This window comes from Vicugna pacos, chromosome 13 (assembly GCF_048564905.1).
Source record: "Vicugna pacos chromosome 13, VicPac4, whole genome shotgun sequence".
Taxonomy (NCBI): domain Eukaryota; kingdom Metazoa; phylum Chordata; class Mammalia; order Artiodactyla; family Camelidae; genus Vicugna; species Vicugna pacos.
The window spans coordinates 32,419,325-32,441,286 of NC_132999.1; the positions used below are offsets into that span (position 1 = coordinate 32,419,325).

The 21,962-nt window shown below is 48.5% G+C and overlaps 1 protein-coding gene across 1 annotated transcript in view; it reads left to right on the forward strand.

Moving 5' to 3' along the window:
- Window positions 1-21,962, forward strand: part of LOC102529815 (AGBL carboxypeptidase 4) — a 121,208-nt gene that overhangs the window by 22,692 nt on the left and 76,554 nt on the right. Inside the window, 1 exon segment of the mRNA XM_072974492.1 lies at window positions 9,580-9,691. Coding sequence (XP_072830593.1) covers window positions 9,580-9,691 — 112 coding nt within the window.

Genomic DNA, 21,962 nt, shown 5'->3' on the forward strand with positions numbered 1-21,962 from the left:
CTTTGTATGGGGCGCTGATGATCTGGGGTGGGCTCGGCCCTGTGCTCACCTCCAGGAGGAGGGGCTGTGTGAGCGGGGTCTTGATGAGGGTGGGAGGTAGCCGGGTGAAGAGACCGGTAATGCGCTCTAAACCAAAGGAATAGTGATGCTCAATGACAGCCATGACTATCACAATACAAACGTTCTAGGAATTACACAAGCTGCCAGACCCCGTCCTAGGAGTTTTGAATGTATAATTTCCACCTGAGATGTCGGGGCGATAACTCACCCTACTCCTGCTCTCACTCTCATCCCACTTCTGCCAACACAGGAGGAGACACAGGGATCAGACAGAGGTCGAAATATTCGCATTAGTATCAATACAAGCAGGATTTGGAAGGCATGGCTTATACCTGTGGCTAAAATTGGCCTCCTTTTACTTCCTCCCAAAATTCAGCTTCCCCACCAGCCACAAGCCGAGCAGGAAGTGAGCTGCCTCCCAGAAGGCAGAGAGGAGGCCAGAACAGACCGTCCCTGCAGAGTCGCAGGTCTAAGGAGCTGTGCAGGGGGACCAGGCCCAACAGGCCCTGCTCCTTCCCTCAGGCTGACTGGTCACACAAGTTCCATCCCCTCGCTCCGGAAGAGGAAGCAAGAAGGTGGAAACAGAGGGTCGTTCTCCTTATTCCTGGGGGACTGAAAGTCCCCACTGGGATGGAAAGCACTGGGGAGTTTCTCCCAGTCACCCCGTGAAACTACGAGGTGGGTTCTTGTGTTATCCTCATCTTGCAGACAAGGACGTTGAAGCACATAGAGCCGTTAACTCATTTGCCCAAGGCCCCATACTAGGGGGGTCCAGGAGTCAAAACCGGAGAGCTGACTTGGAGCCCAAGGACTCAGCCTCCGAGCCCTGCTGCGTGAGCCCTGAGTGAGCAGGGAGCCTTGGGGATGCCGGGTGGTCTGGCGTGGCCAGTGCACGTGGTCAGGGCTGCAACCCACAGTGAAGGCTCGCGCACAGCACAAAGGCAGTGGAGGGCAGGTGGGGGCTGACAAGCCTCGCCACTTGAAGGAACTGCACCAGCCAGCAAAAGGGGCGCCTTTTTGTCATTAGCTCACAGGTGGTATAAGGTGTGAGCCATGCATGGTGTATAGGTTGGAGGGCATGATGCAAGAAGCTGAAGAAATAAGTGGGAATCAGATTGTGGAGGACCCTGAGAGTCACTCCAAGATCAGACCAGAAGACCAGCTAACGTGTGTAGCACTTAAACTAGGCGATGGCCCCAGTATGTACACAGCTGATCCAATTTCATCCTTAAAACAATCCTCTGAGGTAAGCAGAACCCACCTTTTGCAGATCAGGGCTGAGACTCAGAGAGGTTAAGCGTCCAGCTAATACGTGGCCACGCCAGGATCTTATCCAGACTCTGGCTCCAGAGTCCACACTTAATCTAAGCTGCTTCTCAGGCTCCGACCAGGTGGGCAGGGGTCCCGCCAGCTCCCAGATGTGTGAAGACCTAAGGGGGTTTTCTTCCCCTTAGTGCTTCCTCTGCCCCTTTTCACTTAAGAAATGGAACTAGCCTATTCGTAGCCCCAGGGGCCAGGGCACTCCTTTAGAAATTACCCCACCTTGAGCCTTTTAAATGGTTCTTTTTACTCTTTGTTAGTGTCCTCATAGAGAGAACAATAACCCATCGGTCATGGAATGGACTTCCTACTCTACCCTCACATACCTGTGTGACCTTGGCCTCAGTTTCCCCATCTTTGAAATTGTGGGGATTGGGTTTTATGAAATATTGGGTCCTCCCAGTTGGTGCCTGGCTCTCACGAGTGTTTTAAGTCACAGGGTGGAAATCCCCCCAGGCCTGCTGACTGTTGCTGCCAAGCGGGCGATAGGAAGGAGGAGCGGCCTCCCTGGCGCACGTGCCGCCTGCAGGAAGGGAGAGGGCACCCCAGCGAAGCTTCTCCTTGTCCACCCAGAGTGAGTGCTGAGAGAAAGGGCCCCAGGGACCTTAGGGCTAGACATGGGCTCTATTCCAGGAAGCACCCCCTTCCCCAGTCCTGCTACCTTGCCAGAAAGACCACCATTACAGGGCCAAGGCCTCGCTGACCTTTGGCAGCAGGAACCCCGAGTGCTCATCCCGGCTCTGCTGTGAGCCTTGGGCACATCCAGGGCCGCCTCCCACGGACGTGCAGTTTGTGCACTGCACAAAGGCTCCCGGTCAGCAGGGCCAAGGTGGGCTGGGAGCAGAGCAAGCGGCATCGTTCTGTACTTCACCCACCCAGAAGGGGCACCTGTTTCTCGGGGGGTAGTGGAGGGAGTTGTTGCATAAAGGTACCTTTCGTCCAAGGCCCTGTTTGAGACTCAATTTCCCCATTTAAAAATTAATGGTATTGCATCCACCCTTCACCTCACATGAATCCCTCTTTTAGGCACTGGCCTGACTCCCAGCGCTGCTGAGAGAGAAGAGAGTGATGGTTAAGAACACAAGCTTTAGAGCTGGGCGTGCTGGGTTCAAGTCCTGCCTCTGTCCCTTACCCTTGCTGGGCTAGGAGCCAGTTACTTAACCTTTCTGTTTATTTCTGTCTGTGCAGTGTAACTGCGACCTGGCTGTATGCTTGACACTGGGCTGACACTGAAGACTCAGTGTCAGATGAAATCGGTTCGGTCTCTGCTCTCCCAGTGCTTTTAGGTCTTTGAACAAAACATGAATTTGTCCAAGGCCGTAAAACCACTCTGGTAGATCTGAGACTCAGACCCAAATCCTTCTGAGTTGGAACCTGTGTGATGATCCATCCTCCTCCCTGCCTCCACAGTTCGGGTCACATCCTTGTTGTGATAATCTAAGAAGGGACGTGAGGGAAATGCTTTAAATATCTCGGTAGTGGTGATGGGGAGTGGATGCATTATAATCATCCCTTGCGTGTGTTTTGGACAAGGACGCTGCCTGCTACCTCCATCTCCACCACAGCCGAGCCCACCCCACCGGCTAGCATTTTGCAGGAGCTGTTGATGACAGATTGTCTGGCATGCTGACACTGTCCAATCAATAGAGCTAGAAGGTGCCTCGGGCCAAGGGCAATTGAATCCCAACCTTTTAATGACATTAAATAAAGCAATATTTATTTTGCTTTTGGTGCAAATATGCTTAATTCAATCCAGCTCATTGGTAATGCTGAAAAACTGCTGTGTTTGAGGGACAATTGCATGTGTGCCCCCTACATCTCTGCTTGTCAGTGCCACCCTTCCAGGAGCACACAGCCCCACCATGCTCAGGACAAGATTGATCTGGAGCCACCAAGCTGCCTTTTTCGCTATCCTTTAGAGGAGATGAAAAGGAAGTCATAAGGAGGGGAATTAAAATCATTGCTCTCATTCCAGCTGCCATGACTGCAACGGGGATGAGACATGATGCCCTTCACAAGATGGAGCTATTTATTTTCTATTTAAGTAATATTCTCTGGGACCATGGTAGCTCTGCCCCAGAGGAGGAGGAGACCAGCACAGGAAGAGCAGACAAAGGGGCAGCCTAGCATCTCTTTCAGAGATCACACAGCCTTGCTGACGGCCGAGGGGGCCCTCAAAGGGTCACTGCAAGGCCTGTAGGGTTCAGTAAGACCTGGGTTTGAATCCCAGCTGTATATTCTAGTAGTTGTCAAGTGACCTTCTCAGGGTCATATCTCTGTTGGATTTTATTTGCTTGTTTATAAAGTGGGGATAAATAATACACACCTTACTTGGTTGTTGTGAAAGTGTCTAGCATGTAACAAATGCCTAAATACTTTTCCAAACACATCTTCAAGTAATTATCTAAACCTTGTGTGCAGACCTTCAGGGTGTTCGTTCATGCATTTGTGCATCTGTTCATTCACTCCTTCATTCAGTAGGTATATGAAGCCTTCTCTGCACGTGGGTGTGTAGTAAGTTGGTTGGAGTGGAGATGGGCAAGATGCCTCAGATGTAGCCCCTGCCCTCACTGGGCTCAGTTTGGAAGAAGAAAGAAAAGATACTCAAGAGTATTTCCAACTCTAGAGATAGAAATTATGTATTATGCAGTTATATATAAACTTAACTTCCATAAATTTGGATTTTCTAGAATGGTCCTAATGTTAAATATTCTATCTCATTGGTGCCATAGATGGCCCCAGTCATTGTCAGAACATAGGTCCTGATTTTGAGCTCATGCAGAAATTTCATCTTGAAGATAAGTAACAGAATAGAGGAGGACCAAGGAGACAGAGGCCCAGGGCAGAGACCCCGGGTTTCACATGCAGTGACTCTGAACTGGCAACCACAGGGGTAACAGTCTGGCATCTGGAGCTGTCTTGGCCATTCCCCCTTAAGCATATGATTTGGGTCCTGGAACCACTGAAGAGAAAGAGGCTGCATCAGCCCTGCCCTCCTGGTGCTTACAGCCCAGTTAAGGACACAAGCGTAAAGCACTAGTAGCCTGTTAGAAATCTCTGCCATTTCCGAGCATTCTACTTCCCTGACTTTGCACCTGCCGTGAACTCTGCCTGGAACGCTCTCATATGCCTTGACTTTGGCAGACTCTCATCTTCTCTTCACAGCTCTGAGCAGCTTGCGAACTCCTAGAAACAAGGCCTGGGTCTGAGGCGAATCTCAAATGCTGGAAAATGCAGGCCGTTAATGTTAAGATATTGGTAACCTTTGATTATTCAGTTCTTCTTTCTTTTCTTTTTAAAATGGTATCAACCCTTTTCCTAGAATTTTCCTTCTTTTTATATTTCAACTTAACTTTATTCAAAATGTGTGCTTCCTCCAAGTCCCTACCTTTGGAGGTAAAGCCCACTTACCGATGCTTTAGAATCATATGATGAGAGAGCTGGAAGGGTCCTCTGTGAGTGAAGTATAACCTCCTCGTTTTACAAAGAAGAGCATGGAGCCCAGAGGAGGGAGGTTCCTTTCCCAAGATGATATAGATGTGGGAAGCGAGGCCTGTCCCTGGCCCCTAGCCAGGGCTCCTGCACCTTGACTAAGATGTTTTCTTCAATAAATACCCATCTACTGATCAACTGGTTGCTGTTAGAAGCCGCCTTTAAAAATTAGCTCAAAAAGAACCCAGCATAGGTGCTACTGATTGAAGAGTTCCGCAAATGCTCTAGCTTCTAAAGAGAGCTGGGGTTCTTGGGGACTGCGCTGCCTTTGAATCACCAGCCGTACCCTGCTTTCATCTGCAGGCTGGATCATGGAGTTGATCTTTCAGGATCTCTCACCTATGACACTTTTCCTGCAGTTTCAAGTCTCATTTTTTTGAACCGAAGGGGCTTCCTGGAAGCAGCATGGCCAGGTGTGAAGACCATGGAGCCCAGGGCCAGGGCACCTGGATTCCAGGCTGGGCTGTATGCATTTCTGGATGGGTGACCTTGAAGGAATGGCTTACCTTCTCTGGCCCTCAACGCTTTCACTTGAAAAATGGAATCCACCTGTGTGGCTGGATGGTTGTGAGAACTGTATCATCTAAGACAGGAAAGTGTTTGGCAAAGCATGAAGTATTCATTCAACAATTGCGTCTTTAATTCACTGTAGTCCAGGCTTTGTCAGACACAGGAACAGAGCACAAATAAGACATCATTCTTGCCCTTGAGGAATTCACGGTCCAGGGGGAAGACAGACCCAACAATCCCTACATCTTGTGCTGGAGCCACTCTGATGGGGGAGCAACGGATGCCGTGGGAAAGCACGTACCCCACATTTGCAGAGAGTGAGTCAGCAAGCCTTCCTGGAGGGGACAATATTGAGGTTTAGACAATTCCAGCAATACCACAGTCATCACCCCTGCCACGGTCATCACTGGCTACCGTTTCTTCAATGTTCATCTTGTCTGAGGATTCTGCCGGGCCATTTTTACAGACATCAGTTCATGTAAGCAACTCAGAAGGTCAAGATTGTTATCCTCGTTATACATATGATAAAACAGAAGCCCAGACGGGTGTTTTAAAAAGAAATGTTTAAAAAATCACATAGCTGTTAAGAAGCACAGCTAAAACTTAAGCCTAGCTAACTTCCAAAGCCTTTAGTTTTCCCAATGTAGCCTCATTGTCCTGTGTGATACCACGGGGCAAGGCTGAGACTGATGGAGGAAGTCACCAGAAGACAAAATTCAGCTAAAGAGAAGGAAAACTCTCTGTTAAGAAAGTCCAAGGATGAGATAAGCTGCTTGGGAGGTGATGGGTGCCAGGTCCCGGAGGTGTCATGCAATAGGCTGGTGACATGGCCAAGACTTTGCTGAGGGCATTCTGTTTTGGACGAGGGAGAGGTAGGGAAGCTAAACGTCTGTGAGGATACAGCTGTTTATGAGTAAGTCCTGTTCTCAACAACAATGTTCCTTTCTAAATTTTTAGATGTTCAGTGCATCTGGAAGAGCTCTGTGGGAACAGAACCCAGCTTAGTGGTTTCCTTTGCTTGGTGACTGGCCATGGGGAAGTGGACAATATAGGGGCCTGCTGGCGTTTTCTATAAGTAAGCCCACAGAGCCATGTGGTTAGGGATGCTTTCAGTTACAGAAACAAGGACTGATTCTGCCACTTAAGCAAAAAAATGGACTTTATAGGAAGGGGCTTACAGAATGAAGCAGAAGCTGGAGGACCAGACTTCGAAAACAACCAATTAACAAAAAAGCTCTGGAGGGCAAAAGATTGGCCATTGGCAGGAATAATCTACCTCTGTTCTTCAGTGGCCCTGCCGTGTGATCCAACTTCCAGCCTGGCATCACCTAGTCCAAGTTTAAGTCCTGGGCGGAAGTAGCTATTGCCTGAGTCTGGGTTCCCTGCTGCTGCCCTGGCTGCCAGGTCACCTGGCCCGGCTGCCTTCCGGGGTAAGAGAAAAGGCACCACCACAGTCTCATCATCTTATAATGATGAAGGAGTGAACTCTCCCCAATGCTGTGCCATCCAATCACAGAGTTAGATGCTGGGCATTCCCCAAAGACAAGGGACAAATGCCTACTGCTTTAGGAGGGAAGGGCTATGGCTATGAACTCAGACCTGCCTGATTTCCAGACTGAGGGTAAAGCCAGGAGGTCATCCCTGACTGCCACCGTCTGCTGTGCACTCCAGCCCCCTGTGGACTGCAAACTTAATAGTCTGTGTCACCCACATGGCATGTAGCACAAAACAATGAAAATACAATGAAACAACAACATAACATTTTTGATCTGCTATTAGTTCCAGAACCTGCGCTAAGTTAACTTTGTTACATGCATTATCTCATTTAATCCTCATAACATTGTCCTGAATTGTAAATGGATATAAGCCTGTGAGCACATCTTTATGTTTTGTGTGAGCAGGGAATGTCAGACGGCTTGTAGACTGATCCTGACCTCACCTCTTTTCTCAAGCAAGTTGTTTACAACCTGTCAGTGCCTCCATTTCCACATCTGCAAAATGGGAATAATAGCACCTCCCTTGTAAGGTTGACACATGACGTATTTCGTGCTTAGTACAGTACTTAATCCTCGGGGCAAAGTAATGTCAGTGAATGTTCTGTTGGTGATGCTCCCTTGACCGTGAGGGTGAGGTTGTTGTCGCCTGTATACAGGACTGTTTCTGCTTCCAGTCTGCCACTGACGAGAAGCTAATGTCTGCCTAGCAATGCAAAGACAAAACAATCCCTCTCCTTGCCAGGCATTGCAGGCCCTTCACATTCCCCTCCGGCTCGCTTTACAGCTTCACTGTCAGCCCCTCCTCACTGTATTCTCTGTGATTCATCAAACCATCCCCCCAATACCCTGGGTGGCTTCATAGTTCCTTTCTTTGCTTACACTTTTCCTTCTGCCCCAAAACCTGGAAAAATTCTGTTCATTCAACAAGACCCAACTCAAATGGCTTCTCCTCAATGAAGCTTTTCCCCATGTGTGCTCACGAGACTTTGGTTACTCTCCCACAGGGTTCCCAGCAGGCTTATTTTAAGTGATGGGGGAAATGTTTTTTCTTTTTTTGAGGGCTAGGCAAATCTTTGTTTAATTGAGTTATAGTCATTTTACAATGTTGTGTCAAAGGAAATTATTATTTACTTCTCACACCACCCCCTGGGAAGCAGAGGTGGGTCCCCAGTAGAGTCCTTTCTTTTTCTGCGTAGGGTCATAGGTGGGGGTGTAGATGTAATAAGCTGAGGGGGGTAAATGGTATTACTTAAGGGAAATAGAGGGGTTTAGAAGGTAAGATGGGGTGGGTAAAATAGTGGGACGGGGGGATAGAGAAGGAAAAGGGGGACAATTTGGGCAGAGAATGGGGAGAGAGGGAGATGGCCATCATCTGTGTTGAATCTTTTTAAAAATCTGCAGAGAGAATTTTATCCTATAGGTGATGGAGAATCATAGATGAATCTTGATCAAGAAAGCAAGATAGTCAGATCTGTATGGGAAACATTCTGGGGATAGAGGAGGATGGATCTGAGAGGAGTCGTGAGCAAGCTCAGGGTTTCTGGAAGTTTCACCTCAGCCTGGGCTGGCCTGGGGGGTGCCTACAGTGTGCACATGCCCCACAGATGGGGGCTGCCCAGGGGCCTGGAGAAGGTGCATCCTCCCAAGTCTGAGAAGGGCTTTAAGTCCTGGAGGGAGGAATAAAAGAAGGAAGAGAGAGAGAGGAGGAGACCAGAGGTCACAGTGACACCTGCCCTGGTGAAATAATTAATGTGCTCAAGGCAGATCATGGAAAAGTGGTCAGGGTAGCCTTCACTGAGTAGGTAACATCTGAGCAAAGATTTGCCCTACGGGAGAATGAATCACTCGGGCATCTGGAGAAGAGGCTTCCAGGCAGAGGGGAGAGCCTGTACCAAAGCCCTGGGGCAGGAAGTGCCAAGTGTGTTAGGGGAAGAGTAGAGAGGCCAGAATCTGGCACAGAAGATGTAAGAGGGAGGGTGGTAGGACTGAGGTCAGAGAGGCTAACGGGGGTGGACCACGTGGGTGCTTGTAGCTGGTGGTCAGGGCTTCGGCTTTTACTCTGCACCTAACAGAGAACCATTTGAGCAGAGAAGGGACACGATCTGACTCATGTTTTAAAAGGATCACCCTGGCTGTTGTGTGGAAAATGGGGCAGGGGTGGTGTGTAGGATGAGAGGTGGGGTGGGAGGATGTAAGGGTGGAAACAAGAGGACCAGGTGAGAGATTGTTACAGTGCTCTGGATCTTGGTCCAAGCCCAAGGTGATAGCAGTGGAGGTCAAGTGTTGGGTTCTGAATATATTTTGAAGGCAGAGACAATGGATTGGCTGTGGATGTGGGACAGAGAGAAACAGTGGGGATGCCAGTGGTCTGGGCCTGAGCCTTCTTCCTGGCCATACATAGGAGATGTGCATGCCTCTGTGGTCTCAGGGCATGGACACTGAAGTGAGACTGCTCACTGAATATGTTCCAACCTCTCTGTGACTCGGTTTCTTCTTCTGTAAAGTAGGAATTGTAATAATGGCGACCTCATAGGGTTGTTGAAAGTGACAGAATTAATTCATGTAAAATGCTCAGAACTGTCTCTGGCAAAAAAAATTAAGTGCTAGGCAAATGGCATGACACCTGCTCCTGCTCCTTGCTGCAGTTTGACAAGCAAGACTTGTCCTGTCCGCACTGACTCTGACTTTGGGTACTGCCTAGATGCTCTCTGATGGGGTTCGACCTGAATCGTCACTGGCTGGATCCCTCTCCGTGGGCCCACCCTACCCTGCACGGGGTGAAACAGCTCATCATCCAGATGTACAACGACCCAGTGAGTAACCAAACCCCCTCAGCGCTGCCGGTCTTACGGCCTGGTCTGGGAATGGACAGTGTTGTCCTGAGTGAGTCCGCTAGGAGCTGCAAATGAGGGATTCAGGATCAGAGCCAGGGAGGGACTAGGCCTGCTTCAGTTGTGGAGACCTCGTGGGGTGAAGGACATATGCTGGAGGAGGGCCTCACTTGGCAGGGCTCTTGGGTGACAAGCAGAAGAAATACAACTTGAACTAGTTTAACCAAAATAGGGAATTTTTTTAGAAGAGTCCCAGAGTCTCATCTAGCTGAAGACTGTAGCCTGGTGTCCTCCACCCGTCCTCTGCATGTCAAGTGCCAGATGAGAGTGACTCACCTTGGGCAAGGCAGCTGTGGCCCATGAGGCAAGTGTATGCAAGGACAGGACAGCCTCCCTGGAACCACACGTTAGAGTTGCGCGGTGTGGTGGCAGTGATGAACCTCTTCCCAGAGAAGAGGGCCTGCTTTCCCAGAAAAAAAGGGGGAACAGTAGATTCCATACTGAGTTTGCTCAGAGGAGCAAGCCTTTGTGAGAAGTAGGAGAAGACACTGGGATTTCATAGCTTAGAGAAAAGAGTCGACCATCATCATTGTCTGAAGGTTAGCAGAGAAGATGGACAGCTTCTGGGTGGAGGCCAAAGCAAGAGGTAAGGCTGTGGAGAAATAAAACTTTTTAACCATTAGAGCTGCTTGATGATGGAATGGGTGTGTGAGCCGTGAAGTTGGCCTTACTAAGTGTTCAGCTTTAAGCTACATGACCCTGTCCAAAAGGGGGCCTCGAGGAGACTCGGTTGTTTGGCGGACACTCTAGTGAGATTACATCTGAGTCTTTTCCTGTCTTGACAACTGACTTTTGACCCCTTGACCACCATCAGGGGACAGATAGTGATTGCCAAGACAGCAACCAGAGTTGGGGTATTTCAGAGATGCACCATGTACCTCATTCTACTCACTCTCTTTGAAGATGCCAATAAGAATATTCTAAATTAAAGAATAATATATAAGGCCTATCTCAGAGCAAGGATTAATGAAAAAGTGAGTCTTAGGTGTGAAGTAGTTATCTCAACTCTTGATCCTCCTCTGTGATCTTTGCTTGCCTAGGTCTCTGTGCGGTCAGAGCTCACATAACCACAGTTGTATATCTGCTTCCTTCCTGGTCTACAAAAGAAAGCCTTAGCCGTGCTCACCACACCCCTTTATTACCCTGAACTCTTGATGCCAGCTTTCCTGGCAGAGAGAAGCTGCTTCTGAATAGTCGTCAGCTGGGTTCTGCTCCCCAGACCTCTGTGTTGACTGCAGTTTCCCTGCTAGAATCACGCTGCCTTCTTCTTCTGCCACCTCCTTCTTAAAGAGATCAGCCCTTACACTTTTTCTGATCTGGCTGATAAGAGATATTCAATAACTATTTGTTGAGTTGAATTGGACTGAACCTGGCAAATTCTGTTAAGCCAACTGTAATATGGTTTATAGATACAAAACAGTTATTCACAGAAGGGACAATGAGGTGCGATCAAAGAAAAGACATGAGGCAGGGGAAGTGACAGAGGGGGCCCCAGAATAAAGTGGTGCTTTAGGGAGAACTGGGGGAGGAACCAGAGGGAGGGTGTCAGGTTTTGCCATCGTCACTCAGAAGCCACTGATTTGCTCACAAGCGGCAGGGCACTTGGCCCTGACACAGAACATAGATCAGGCAACACTGAATTTCAGAGCTGTTAGGATACTCTTTGTGCCGTGAGCAGGTGGATCATCGGCTGGTTGGGTCTTAATGAACACACTTGGATGCTGAGCGAGTAGTGGGAGCTGCACTCTTCCTGAAAGTCCACTCTTGTACGCCCCAAGCAAGGACGTGGAGCACTAACCTGGGAGCCAAGCTGACCTGGCCCAGGAACCCAGCTTCCTCAGTCTCTCCCTCTCACCCCCTCCCTCTCTCCTTGCCCAGAATCCTACTCTCTTCTTTCTTTCCTCAACTAGTTATCAAGGACTTTCTATATGCTATTGCAGGAAAATGGAGCGAGACAGAATGGTCATGTCCCAGGTGTCTGCTGCGTCCCTGGGACACCCCCCACCAAGTAAGGGTCCTTGGCTTTTTGTGAGAAAGAACTCAAGAGCAAGTCATAGTAAAATGAAAGCAGATTTATTCAGGGAGATCCACACTCCACAGACAGTACAGGCCATCTCAGAAGGGAGAGCAGCCCCAGAGCGTGGGGTTGTCTAGGAAAGTGGGAGTACCCTCGAGGTGTTGGGGTGGATAGTTTTTATAGACTAGATAAATTCATGTGCTAACAGTGGGATGATTATTCCCAGCTATTTGGGGGAAGAGGTAGGGATTTCTATGAATTGGACCACCACCCACTTTTTGGCCTTATATGGCCTCGAAACTGTCATGGTGCCTGTGGGTATGTCATTTACCATGTTAACATATTACAGAGAGCGTAATGAGGCTCAAGTTGTACCGGAAGGTGAATCTTCCTCCATCTCAGGCCAAGTTGATTCTAACCAGTTCCTGTCGTATTCTCAATGGCTGTGTCATTCTTTTAATGGTTGTGCCCTGCTCCCTTCCCTCCTATCTCAGTACATTGCAATTGTAATAGCAAACCCAACCCTAACCCTTGCAATTTGGTGGGGAAATAGACATTAAACAAGTGAATACTAATAAATATAGATTTACAAATTGTGTCAGCAGTTACAAAAAAGGTACATGAAGTGTAGTCTACAGATAGATGGTTTAAAGTTTTGGCTTGCCTGGGGCAGTTCTGGTTTATACTTCTTGTCCTGGAGTGCCCCCTTTCACTCTCAAAAGTGTCACTGGTTGGATGACAACTTACATGGCCTCTCTACTTAAAAGCTATGTGAAAGCACCTAACACAGCACCTGGTATGTAGCAGATCCTCAACAAACATTATTTGGATCCCATTCAAATTCACTTTTGACTTCAAGAGTCATTGGGTCCGGTTGCAAACACTGCAGTGCCCTGAGGCGTCTGCCCTAATAGCTTTAAATTTGTTTCTACTCCAGACCTTCACTGCTGCCTGCATCATCAGAATCACTTACCCACAGAGCTATCTGAACTGCCAGGACAGCCTCTGGGTCAGTTTCTAAACGCTCACAACCTCACTTCATCCATCCCAGTGGCCTTCAGCTCGCAGGATCAACACGCAGAGAGTCAGCAAGACCCTCACTGATGGGCAGGGTCTGTACCTGTGAGCGCTGTCGCCCCTCACGGAACTGGTCAGGGAGGAGCATCGTGCTGGGTGTTGTGAATAATCAGAGCTGATGTCCACCCCTACGGAGTGTGCAGCCTGGTAGGGACAGGAATTGACAGGCAGTTATTCTAAGTGCATTTGTGGAGGGAGGCACGGGGGTTGTAGGAGGCCCTAGAAGGAGCCCAAGCCAGGAGGCCACACCGGAGCTGATGCCTGAGGAACGCTCAGGGCCGGGAGGGCTTCCAGGCAGAGGAGAGCTCTGTGCACCCGCCTCGGGAGGGAGCACTGTCAGGAGGCTGCAGGTCATCCAGCGTGGCTGGTACTAGGGGCACACGGGGGCGCAGAGGCAGGGGGCTACGTTATAGGCTTTATTAGGATAAATTTGGACTTTATTCTCATGGGAATGGGGAGCCACTGAAGGAGTTTAAGCAGGGAAGGAATAGGATCAGGTATGCATTTCAGAAAGATCCCTCTGGTGCCTGGAAGGAGATGGATTCAGAGGGAGCCAGCTGGAGGCTGGAGACATTGGAGCTGCTGGAGGGTGGAGAGGAGGCATCTGGAGACGCGACGGAGGGAGATGTGAGCAACCTAGTGACTGTGGCTGATGGGAGGGGGTCCTGCGTGATGCTCATGGTTTGGCTTGGCCGGTGGAGTAGATGGGGGTACCTTCCTGAGATGGGAACCCAGGAGGAACAGTAAGCCTGGGGACAAGCTTTAGACGTGCTGACTTTGAAGGGGAGCAGGAGTGAGTCTCCCGGAATGAGCCCTTCTGTGTCCTCACCTGGCAGCAAGGGCCTGCTGTCCTTGTGTTAATGACAGTGTTTACTTCAAAGGCTGCTTTCCTAGCCCTGGGCTCACTAAACCCTTCTCCCCTCTCAGGGACATGGGCGTTAAATGATGATCTTGACAAAGGAGTCGTTAACCCAGAGGACTGCACAGGATCTCAGATATAAAGCGTTTTATGTCCCACTCCCGGGACAGGCTGTCCCTCTGGACTGCATGGCCCTTGTTTACCAGTTGTGATTGATTGTCCCCAGGGCAGGGTCTGGCTGGTTCAGTCCCCAGAGCTCAGCAGAGACCTGGCTCTGAGCAGGTACTCCGTGCAAATGCCAAGCAGATGAAGAAGCAAACTCAGAGCCTCTGTGAGTTGGTTTTTATAAGAGTCTCCTGATGAGAAGGAGCAGCTGAATCACAGACTCCTCCCCAGTCTCGTCTCCCCCTCAGAGTGTCCCGAATTCTGCTGCAACCATGGCTGTGTCCTCCTTTACTTAAGACTGGTCTGTAGACACAAACCCTCTCCCGGGTTCCCCTGCAAGTGCTGGGATTGCCCTAAACTCCCAGGGACAGAGCCTGAGAGTTTAGGACAGTCTCAGCAGGTTCCCATGTGCAAGACCCTTAGGTAACCTCAGGGTTACAGAGATTAATGGGGCAGGGTGTCAGGCCACCCTGCTCACAATCTGATGGGAAGGCCATACCCTCATGACCAATTTTAATCCAAGGCAACCAGGAAGATAAAGTGTAATAGAGAAAATGCCGTGCTTTAGAAACATGGGGCTGGGGGAGAGTAATCGTGTGTGTGTGTGTGTGTGTGTGTGTGTGTGTGTGTGTGTGTGTGTGTGTGTGTGTGTGTGTCTGTCTGTCTGTCTGTCGGTCGGTCGGTCCAAGGAAGTTTTGTTAAGGCATTTGGACTGGACCTTTAGGACTGGGAACTACTTTATCAGGTGGCTATAGTTTAAGGATGAGGGAGGTGACAGGGGAAAGGGAGAGGGCGCTCCAGGGAAAGCTGAGCCCGGAAGGGCAGTGGGAGACCTCCGCTGCAGGGCTGGGTTACAGGATATACGACAGGGAGGCCCGGCTGAGGGGCAGCTATGAGGAAGCTCATGGACATGTGTGAACACGAGGCTAAGGAATTTGGCTTCTTCTTATGGCCCAAAGCTCTCTTCTCATTAAAATCAAAGTCTTACGCCTTCTTTTAAGTTGATTTTTAATTGAATTAAGTATAATAACTGTAAAAAAAAATCAAGTCAGTGGAGAAAATGCTGCTTGTTAGGAATATTTCAGCACACACCTTCCCTCATCTTGAGACTCTGTATCATCAGTAAAAAACCATCAAAAACACTTGAGCAAGAGAGAGAGATGGATGACTAGTATTTCCACTCATGCAGTCCCCCAATCTAGAAACTCTGGAGTCATTCTAGAATTGAAGTCCAGCTGGGCCTCTCTCCCTGCTTAATGCCTTCCGATGACCCCCCGTCACTTGCGGGATGAAGGCCACCGTTCCTGACGTGCTCTGCAAGGACCCGTCCTACTCATGCCCAGGGCGCAGCACGGAACGTGGCACTAGAGAGAACGTTATGATGACTGATACATGCTGTAGAAGGTGACAAAGGCCACAGTGGGGGGACTAAGCAGGAAGAAGAGAGCCCGTGAGGTGCTGATCATAGTCTTCCAGGTGAAGATGATGAGACCTGAACTTGAGAGTGGCCAGGGCTGCTGCCAGGAAGAGCGCCCAGGAAAGGACATGGGAGGTGAATGGGTCCCCTCCTGCATTTCCTTCAGCTCCCCGGTCCCTCAGAGCCCCGGGGTGGCTTTTCTGAGGAGTTTCCATGCTCCGGGGTGGTTCCCCCCCTTTTCCTAGAGGAGAAAGGCCTGTGTTGCTATAACAACTCGGCTGCAGCTCTTTGAGACAGATCCGTTTCCTTAAATCATTTAAGGAAAATTAGCTGCCATAACAACACGGAGCAGTTTTTAAAATAGAGCAACATAGGGCTGGGGGTTTTTCCTTGCTTGCCTCCTGTAGTCTTCAAGATAAGCTGCTCTCTTTCTGTCCAATAAATAAATAAATTACAACACGTGGATGTGCAAACCAAGCCGTCAGCGACATGGTCGGATGACACACGCAGAACCCATAGTCACTCACACTACCCACCAAACACGTACACAGACACCATAGAAATGCACAGAAAGCGCACACATTCACGTACATAAATCAGAAAATACCTTCCTGTAAAAACATGAACATGGGAAATAAGAGTTCGACACACAGACAAGGATGTAGGTACATGTAATCACACAAAGGATGTGTACACAGACACACAGCCAGGCACAGCTTCACATTCAGTTACAATGGGAGGAAATGGCCCATGATGTCTGTTCTTAGGGTGAACAGAGGTTTCACTGCTCACCAGGCTGGAAGTGAGGGGGCAGCTTTCACTAGAAACCTCGGGGCACCTGTGTGTTTGTATGTGACAGCCTCGGGGGAGAGCCCTGCTGGTGGAAGGGGAAACCCACCCACCTGAGGAAGAACGGGGATACAGGGGAGGAGGGGGGGCACCCATTGCCACCGCCGATACACGCTGAGAGATGCACCAGGAGGACAGGAGGCACAGCCATGGCACTTTGGGTGGGATCACCCTTTGTCCTGGTGGCAGGAAGATTATCATCCCCTAGGAGGAGGCAGCGCCCGCCGCCCACCCCTTTCCCTGAGGCCTGTGAGAAACCACATCCCTGGAGCATTTGCAGACTGTCTCACAGAGGCCTCGGGAACTCTGGAATCTGGACTGAGGGTTCCCAAACTTCTGTTCCATCTGTGACTTTTTTATCTCCGAGGTCCCCTGCAGGGAGAAGCTAAAACTATGTGGGCTGGTCTTTGTGATAGCAAGAGGGCCCTGCTGGGAACATAACTCCCCCGCCAGAGTGGTTGAACAGCTCATTTGCTTGGTGCCCTTGGGCAGGTCTCTTCCCCTCTCTGGGCCTTTCATTCCCTGCGTCTATACATTGCAGGGGCTGAAGGATTATCTCCACGGGGCCCTTCTGGCTCCAACAGTCTGTGCATCTTGCAGTTGTCTCTTGGTTATGTATGCTTCCCTGCCAGGCAGGACTTGATGACAGGGCACAAAAGTCCTGGCTGCTGCCAGGGAAATAGAGGCTGGAGTGGATGCCCAGGGAGGTGCTCAGCACGTGGCAGAATCTCCATGAGTGTCAGTGTCCTGAGCCTCAGTGTGTCCATCTGCTAAAGGGAAGAACAGCCCCTGACCTGCCTACCTTTCGAGCTGGAGAGAGACAGCCCATGTATGTGAAGGTGAAGCGCTTTATAAAGGCGAGGAAGGATTATGGCCCCTGGGGAGCGTGGACGGGAACGCCGTGTGGACATGTTCAGACAGCCCCCTGCTGCTGGAGGGTTTGTGAGGGGGGTAGATCCAGGGCACTCACGCCAGCACCACAGATCACACACCGTAGGTCTACTCAAATATGTTTCCACTCCTAGCCACATGGCCCAGAAAGGCAGTAAATAGCCCCCAGGGGAAAGGTTCAGTGTGGGAATAAAGACTGAGAACACGGGTGCTTTGAGTTCATGAAATTTTTACATGTTTTCCTACAATGGTTTGAGATGGTTTATGAAACTTCAAGGAATTTTAAAAGAAATCATTATTTTTCCTAAAGGGCAACTTCTCTCACCTCTGATACAAGACATGGGTTTTCTGCCTCTCTAGGTTATAGCTTTGACTCTGGCAGCAGACAGAGGGGAGAGATGGAGCTCTCACATCCTAGTAATAATTCCTGTCGAGTTGCTTGTTCCCTTCAATTTCTCTACCATCTTTTCTTTCTGAAAGACTCTGGATACCGCTCACCACCTTATGAGATACATGTTGTTTCAACGGCATGGGGGTCAGCAGAGCTTCTAGAAGGTTCCCTTTGAGTCAGGTCAGATTCTCTGTGTCTTATTTTGTCTGTCTGTAAATTGGGATTAACAATGCCCATCTCGTGAGATTTCTCTCAGGATAAGATTATATATGTAAATAACCGTCAGTAGTTGGTATACTAGAAATGGAGCTATTGATACTTTATGCATTTAGTCATTATAGCATTGACTTCACTGTTCCCAACGAACCCCCGCCCCAGCTCCCGTAGCCCACCGCAGACTGTGACCCCACCAAGGCCCTGGGCTTCACCGTGGTCATTTCTGGATCCCTAACCCCCAGCGCAGGGCACAGCCCCGCCACGACTGTGTGCTGGGAGACAGAGGGGAGAGACAGGTAGTGAAGAAGAAATCCACTCATCAAGACCTGGAATTAACATCTGCACAAAGTTCTGAAGAACGGATGGGAATTTTCTGAGTAAAGAGAAGGAAAAGTATTACCAGTCAAGAGACATACTAAGTCACTCTCAAAATCCTTCTTCAGAACCCACCTCCTCTAAGATTTCCTTGAACCCTTTGACCCATAGAGCATTGTGTTTCTCTGTTTTTCTATTAATAGACTGCTTCTTTCATCAAGTGGTTCATTCCATCAACATTTCCAGAGTGTTCCATTCCATGGCTTGGTGCCACAGAAGCATCTCCTCTGACTGGAGCTAAATTGCAAACCCCTCCAGTACAAAGGATCTGCCTTCACCTCTCTGCTGCCCTGGGCAGGGCCGGCTGCTCACAGGTAGCTCAACGAGAACCCTTTAAGCGTTGTTTAAAATGTAGTTCTCCTGAAGGTGAGTTGGATTTCTGTAGGCAGCTCCCAGAGCTGGGCACCCCCACCCCCACCCCACTTAAAGCACACACAATGCTGTGACTTAGAGGTTGTTTTCCCACCTCCTTTAGACAGAGTTTCTCAAGGACAGAAGCTCCGTCTTTTTCAGCATGGCTCTCCATCACCCGGCACAGGCCCACAGTCGGTAGGCCCTGGAGGAAGGTCTGGGGAAATCTTGGCGGCTCCCTCACCTGACCCATCGACCCCTCTCAAGACAGCAAGGGAGCCTCCCAGAGAAATCCCCGGCGCGCCTGACTCGCAGACCTCCAGCCTCTCACTGTGCTGTGCTTCCACTGACTCGTCTTCTCACCTTCATTTTTTGCCCTTGCTGCTCCCTTGTCACAAAGTGCTCCCACATATGGAATCTTTTCTCAAGCTCACAGACTTGGAGCTTCCAGAATATTGGAATCCAGCCAAGTAGGATCTCCCTCACAAACTCGCACGTTACGTAAAATTCTTTTCCTCACCCCTGCTCTGCTCCACTTACCTTGGTTTCTAGGTTTTTCCTAACCCACAATCACCCAATTATCCAGGCCACTGTGAGTTAGAAAAGGGGTCTCTGTGAGCAGCCTGACACTCTGGAAATAACCTCTTTTCACTGACTCAGCCACTCCAGTTTACCTCCAGGTCGTCTCTTCTGGGAACCTTCCAATTCACCGGCCCCACCCATTTCTCACCGCTCCGGCAGACTCCTCCCCTTCCGGCCCCTGGTCCGAGCAGCTTGGGATTTGCACACAGGCTGCTATCCTTTTAGAGACTCGGGCGAGCTGGCCTATAACGGAGTACAGGTTACATTTTAGGCTGTTTCGTGTTCAACGTGTACGGAACTTTCCCGAGAGTTGTTTTTGGTTGTTGCTGTGAGAGGCTTTCGAGCCCGGGGTGAATTCATGCTGGTACATCAAACAGCGTATTGCATTTCAGAATTTGGCCTTAGCCATGGGAAATCAAGTAAGCCAGATGCCTAATTAGTCCATTATTTACCATGGTGGAGAGAGCTGAATTCTGATGAAAGGGACCAGACTAATCACCACTTCCAGCAAGAGCTGAACTGTTTAACCTTTCATCAAGAAATTGCCCCTCTCTCCCGAAGTACCAATGCCCACCTCCCAAGCCTCATGCTGGTCCCAGGTGTCTGGCTGGGAGAAGTCTTATCGGCCTGGACACAGCCTGACCTTCTGGCCGGTGAGCCTTGATACTCTCCCACTCAGCAAGTCATTCCAGGCTCATATTTCTTGCTTTTACTACAAGGCTAGTAAAGTATATACTTAAAAGAGGAACTTGCCTGTAGTCTTCAAAAGAAAAAAATCATTTATACATTCAGCAAACATGTTGTGGGCCCAGACCCTGTCTACTGGAATACAAAGGCAAGTCAGAAACAGTCCTCCCCTCAAGGAATTGATGATCCAGAATACCGCAGTGGTTTTTAGAAAAATTGCAAGAGGTCTGAGGACCCTGTCCTCCACCCCCACCCCAAGTCGGGGCTCCTCTCCATTTTAATCAGAGTGGTTTAAGTTTGTGGCTAAGAGCTCAGACTCAGGCCCAGGTTTAAATCTCATTTCACATTCAGTCACTTTGCTACTTTGGGCAGGCCTCTTAACATTTCTAAGCTTCAGTTTTCTCATTTGTAAGATGCTGTTGTGAGGATTAACTGAAGTGATTCACGTGAGTTGCTTAAGGCACTGTGTGGACACATATATTCTCAAAAGATTTTAACTGTTATTAATAGAAAAAATGCATTTGAATAAAGGATTCAATGGCCATAGAAACTTTGCAAACCCTTGGTTTGCATTCCAGACTCAGTAAACCCATGATTGCACAACAGGGTGGTCAGCGTTATGACAGACAAGGGATCTGAGTACCACGTGAAAAAAGCAGGTCATCTTGACAGGACTTCACGTCAGGCAAGTCTTGCTACAGAAGGTGACTTCTGAGATGAGGTTTTTTTTATTAGCTAATTTTTTTTTTTTACTGAAGTATAATCAGTTACAATGTGTCAATTTCTAGTGTACAGCATAATGTTTCAGTCATACATGTACACACATATATTTGTTTTCATACTCTTTTTCGTTTATCTGTTTTTATATGTAGTAAATATTTGCACATCTTAAATTCCCAACTTATTGCTTCTCACCCTCTTTCCCCCAGTAACCATAAGATTGTTTACTATGTCTGTGAGTTTGTTTCTGTTTTGTAGATGAGTTCATTAGTGTCTTCTTTTTTCTTTTTTTTAGATTCCACATATGAGTGATATCATATGATATTTTTCTTTCTTTTTCCGGCTTATTTCGCTTAGAATGATGATCTCTAGGTCCGTCCATGTTGCTGCAAATGGCATTATTTTATTCATTTTTATGGCTGAGTAGTATTCCATTGTATAAACATACCACAGCTTCTTTATGCAGTCATCTGTTGATGGACATTTAGGTTGCTTCTATGTCTTTGCTATTGTAAATAGTACTGCTGTGAACATTGGGGTGGATGTATTTTTTCGAATTAGAGTTTCCTCTAGATGTATGTCAAGGAGTGGGATTGCTGGATCATATGGTAAGTCTATTTTTAGTTTTTTGAGGAATCTCCATACTGTTTTCCATAATGGCTGCACCAAACTACTGTTGGTTCCCACCAACAGTGGAGGACGGTTCCCTTTTCTCCACACCCTCTGCAGCATTTATCATTTGTGGACTTTTTAATGATGGCCATTCTGACTGGTGTGAGGTGATACCTCATTGTAGTTTTGATTTGCATTTCTCTGATAATTAGCAGTGTCGAGCATCCTTTCATGTGCATGTTAGTCATCTGGATGTCATCTTTGGAGAAATGTCTGTTTAGATCTTCTGCCCATTTTTTGTTGTTGTTATTAAGTTGTATGAGCTGTTTATATATTCTGGAAAATAAACCTTCGTCAGTTGCATCATTTGCAAATATTTTGAGATAAGTTTTGAAGGAAGAATAAAAGTGGTTTAGACCAAGACCAGGGGAAGCATTGCAGGCAGAGGGAGCAGTGTATGAGAACACACAGTGTATTAGGTCAATATACTCAGGCTACCCCAAGGAGTTTTGTGTGCTAGACGGTGAGGTGGGGGGAGCATGTGGGGAAGGGGCTGGAAGAAAGCCTGGATGCTAGGCAGAGGCCAGCCATAAAGAGTCCCGTGGGCTGCCCCAGGAAGCTCGGACTTGACCCTGAAAGCCATGCAGCTTTCCACCAGGGAGCAGGGAAGGCATGGAATTCGAGAGAGAGAGAAAAAAAAATGTTGCTATGACTTTCTGGGGTTTAAAATACATTGTGTGTTTGTAGCTTTTTACCAGCAACTGCAGCACTAGATACCTAGACTAAGATAATCTGAAGTGTGAATAAGGTTTTATGCAAAAAAAAAGTCCACAGAATCATTATTTATAAATAGTGAAAAACCAAGAAAAATCTAAATGCCTAACGGTGGGAAACTGATTAAGTAAATCACAATACACTCATGTGATGGATGTTTTTGAAGAATTTATTATATTGTTAAAAATGTTCTAATTTTAAGTGAAAAAA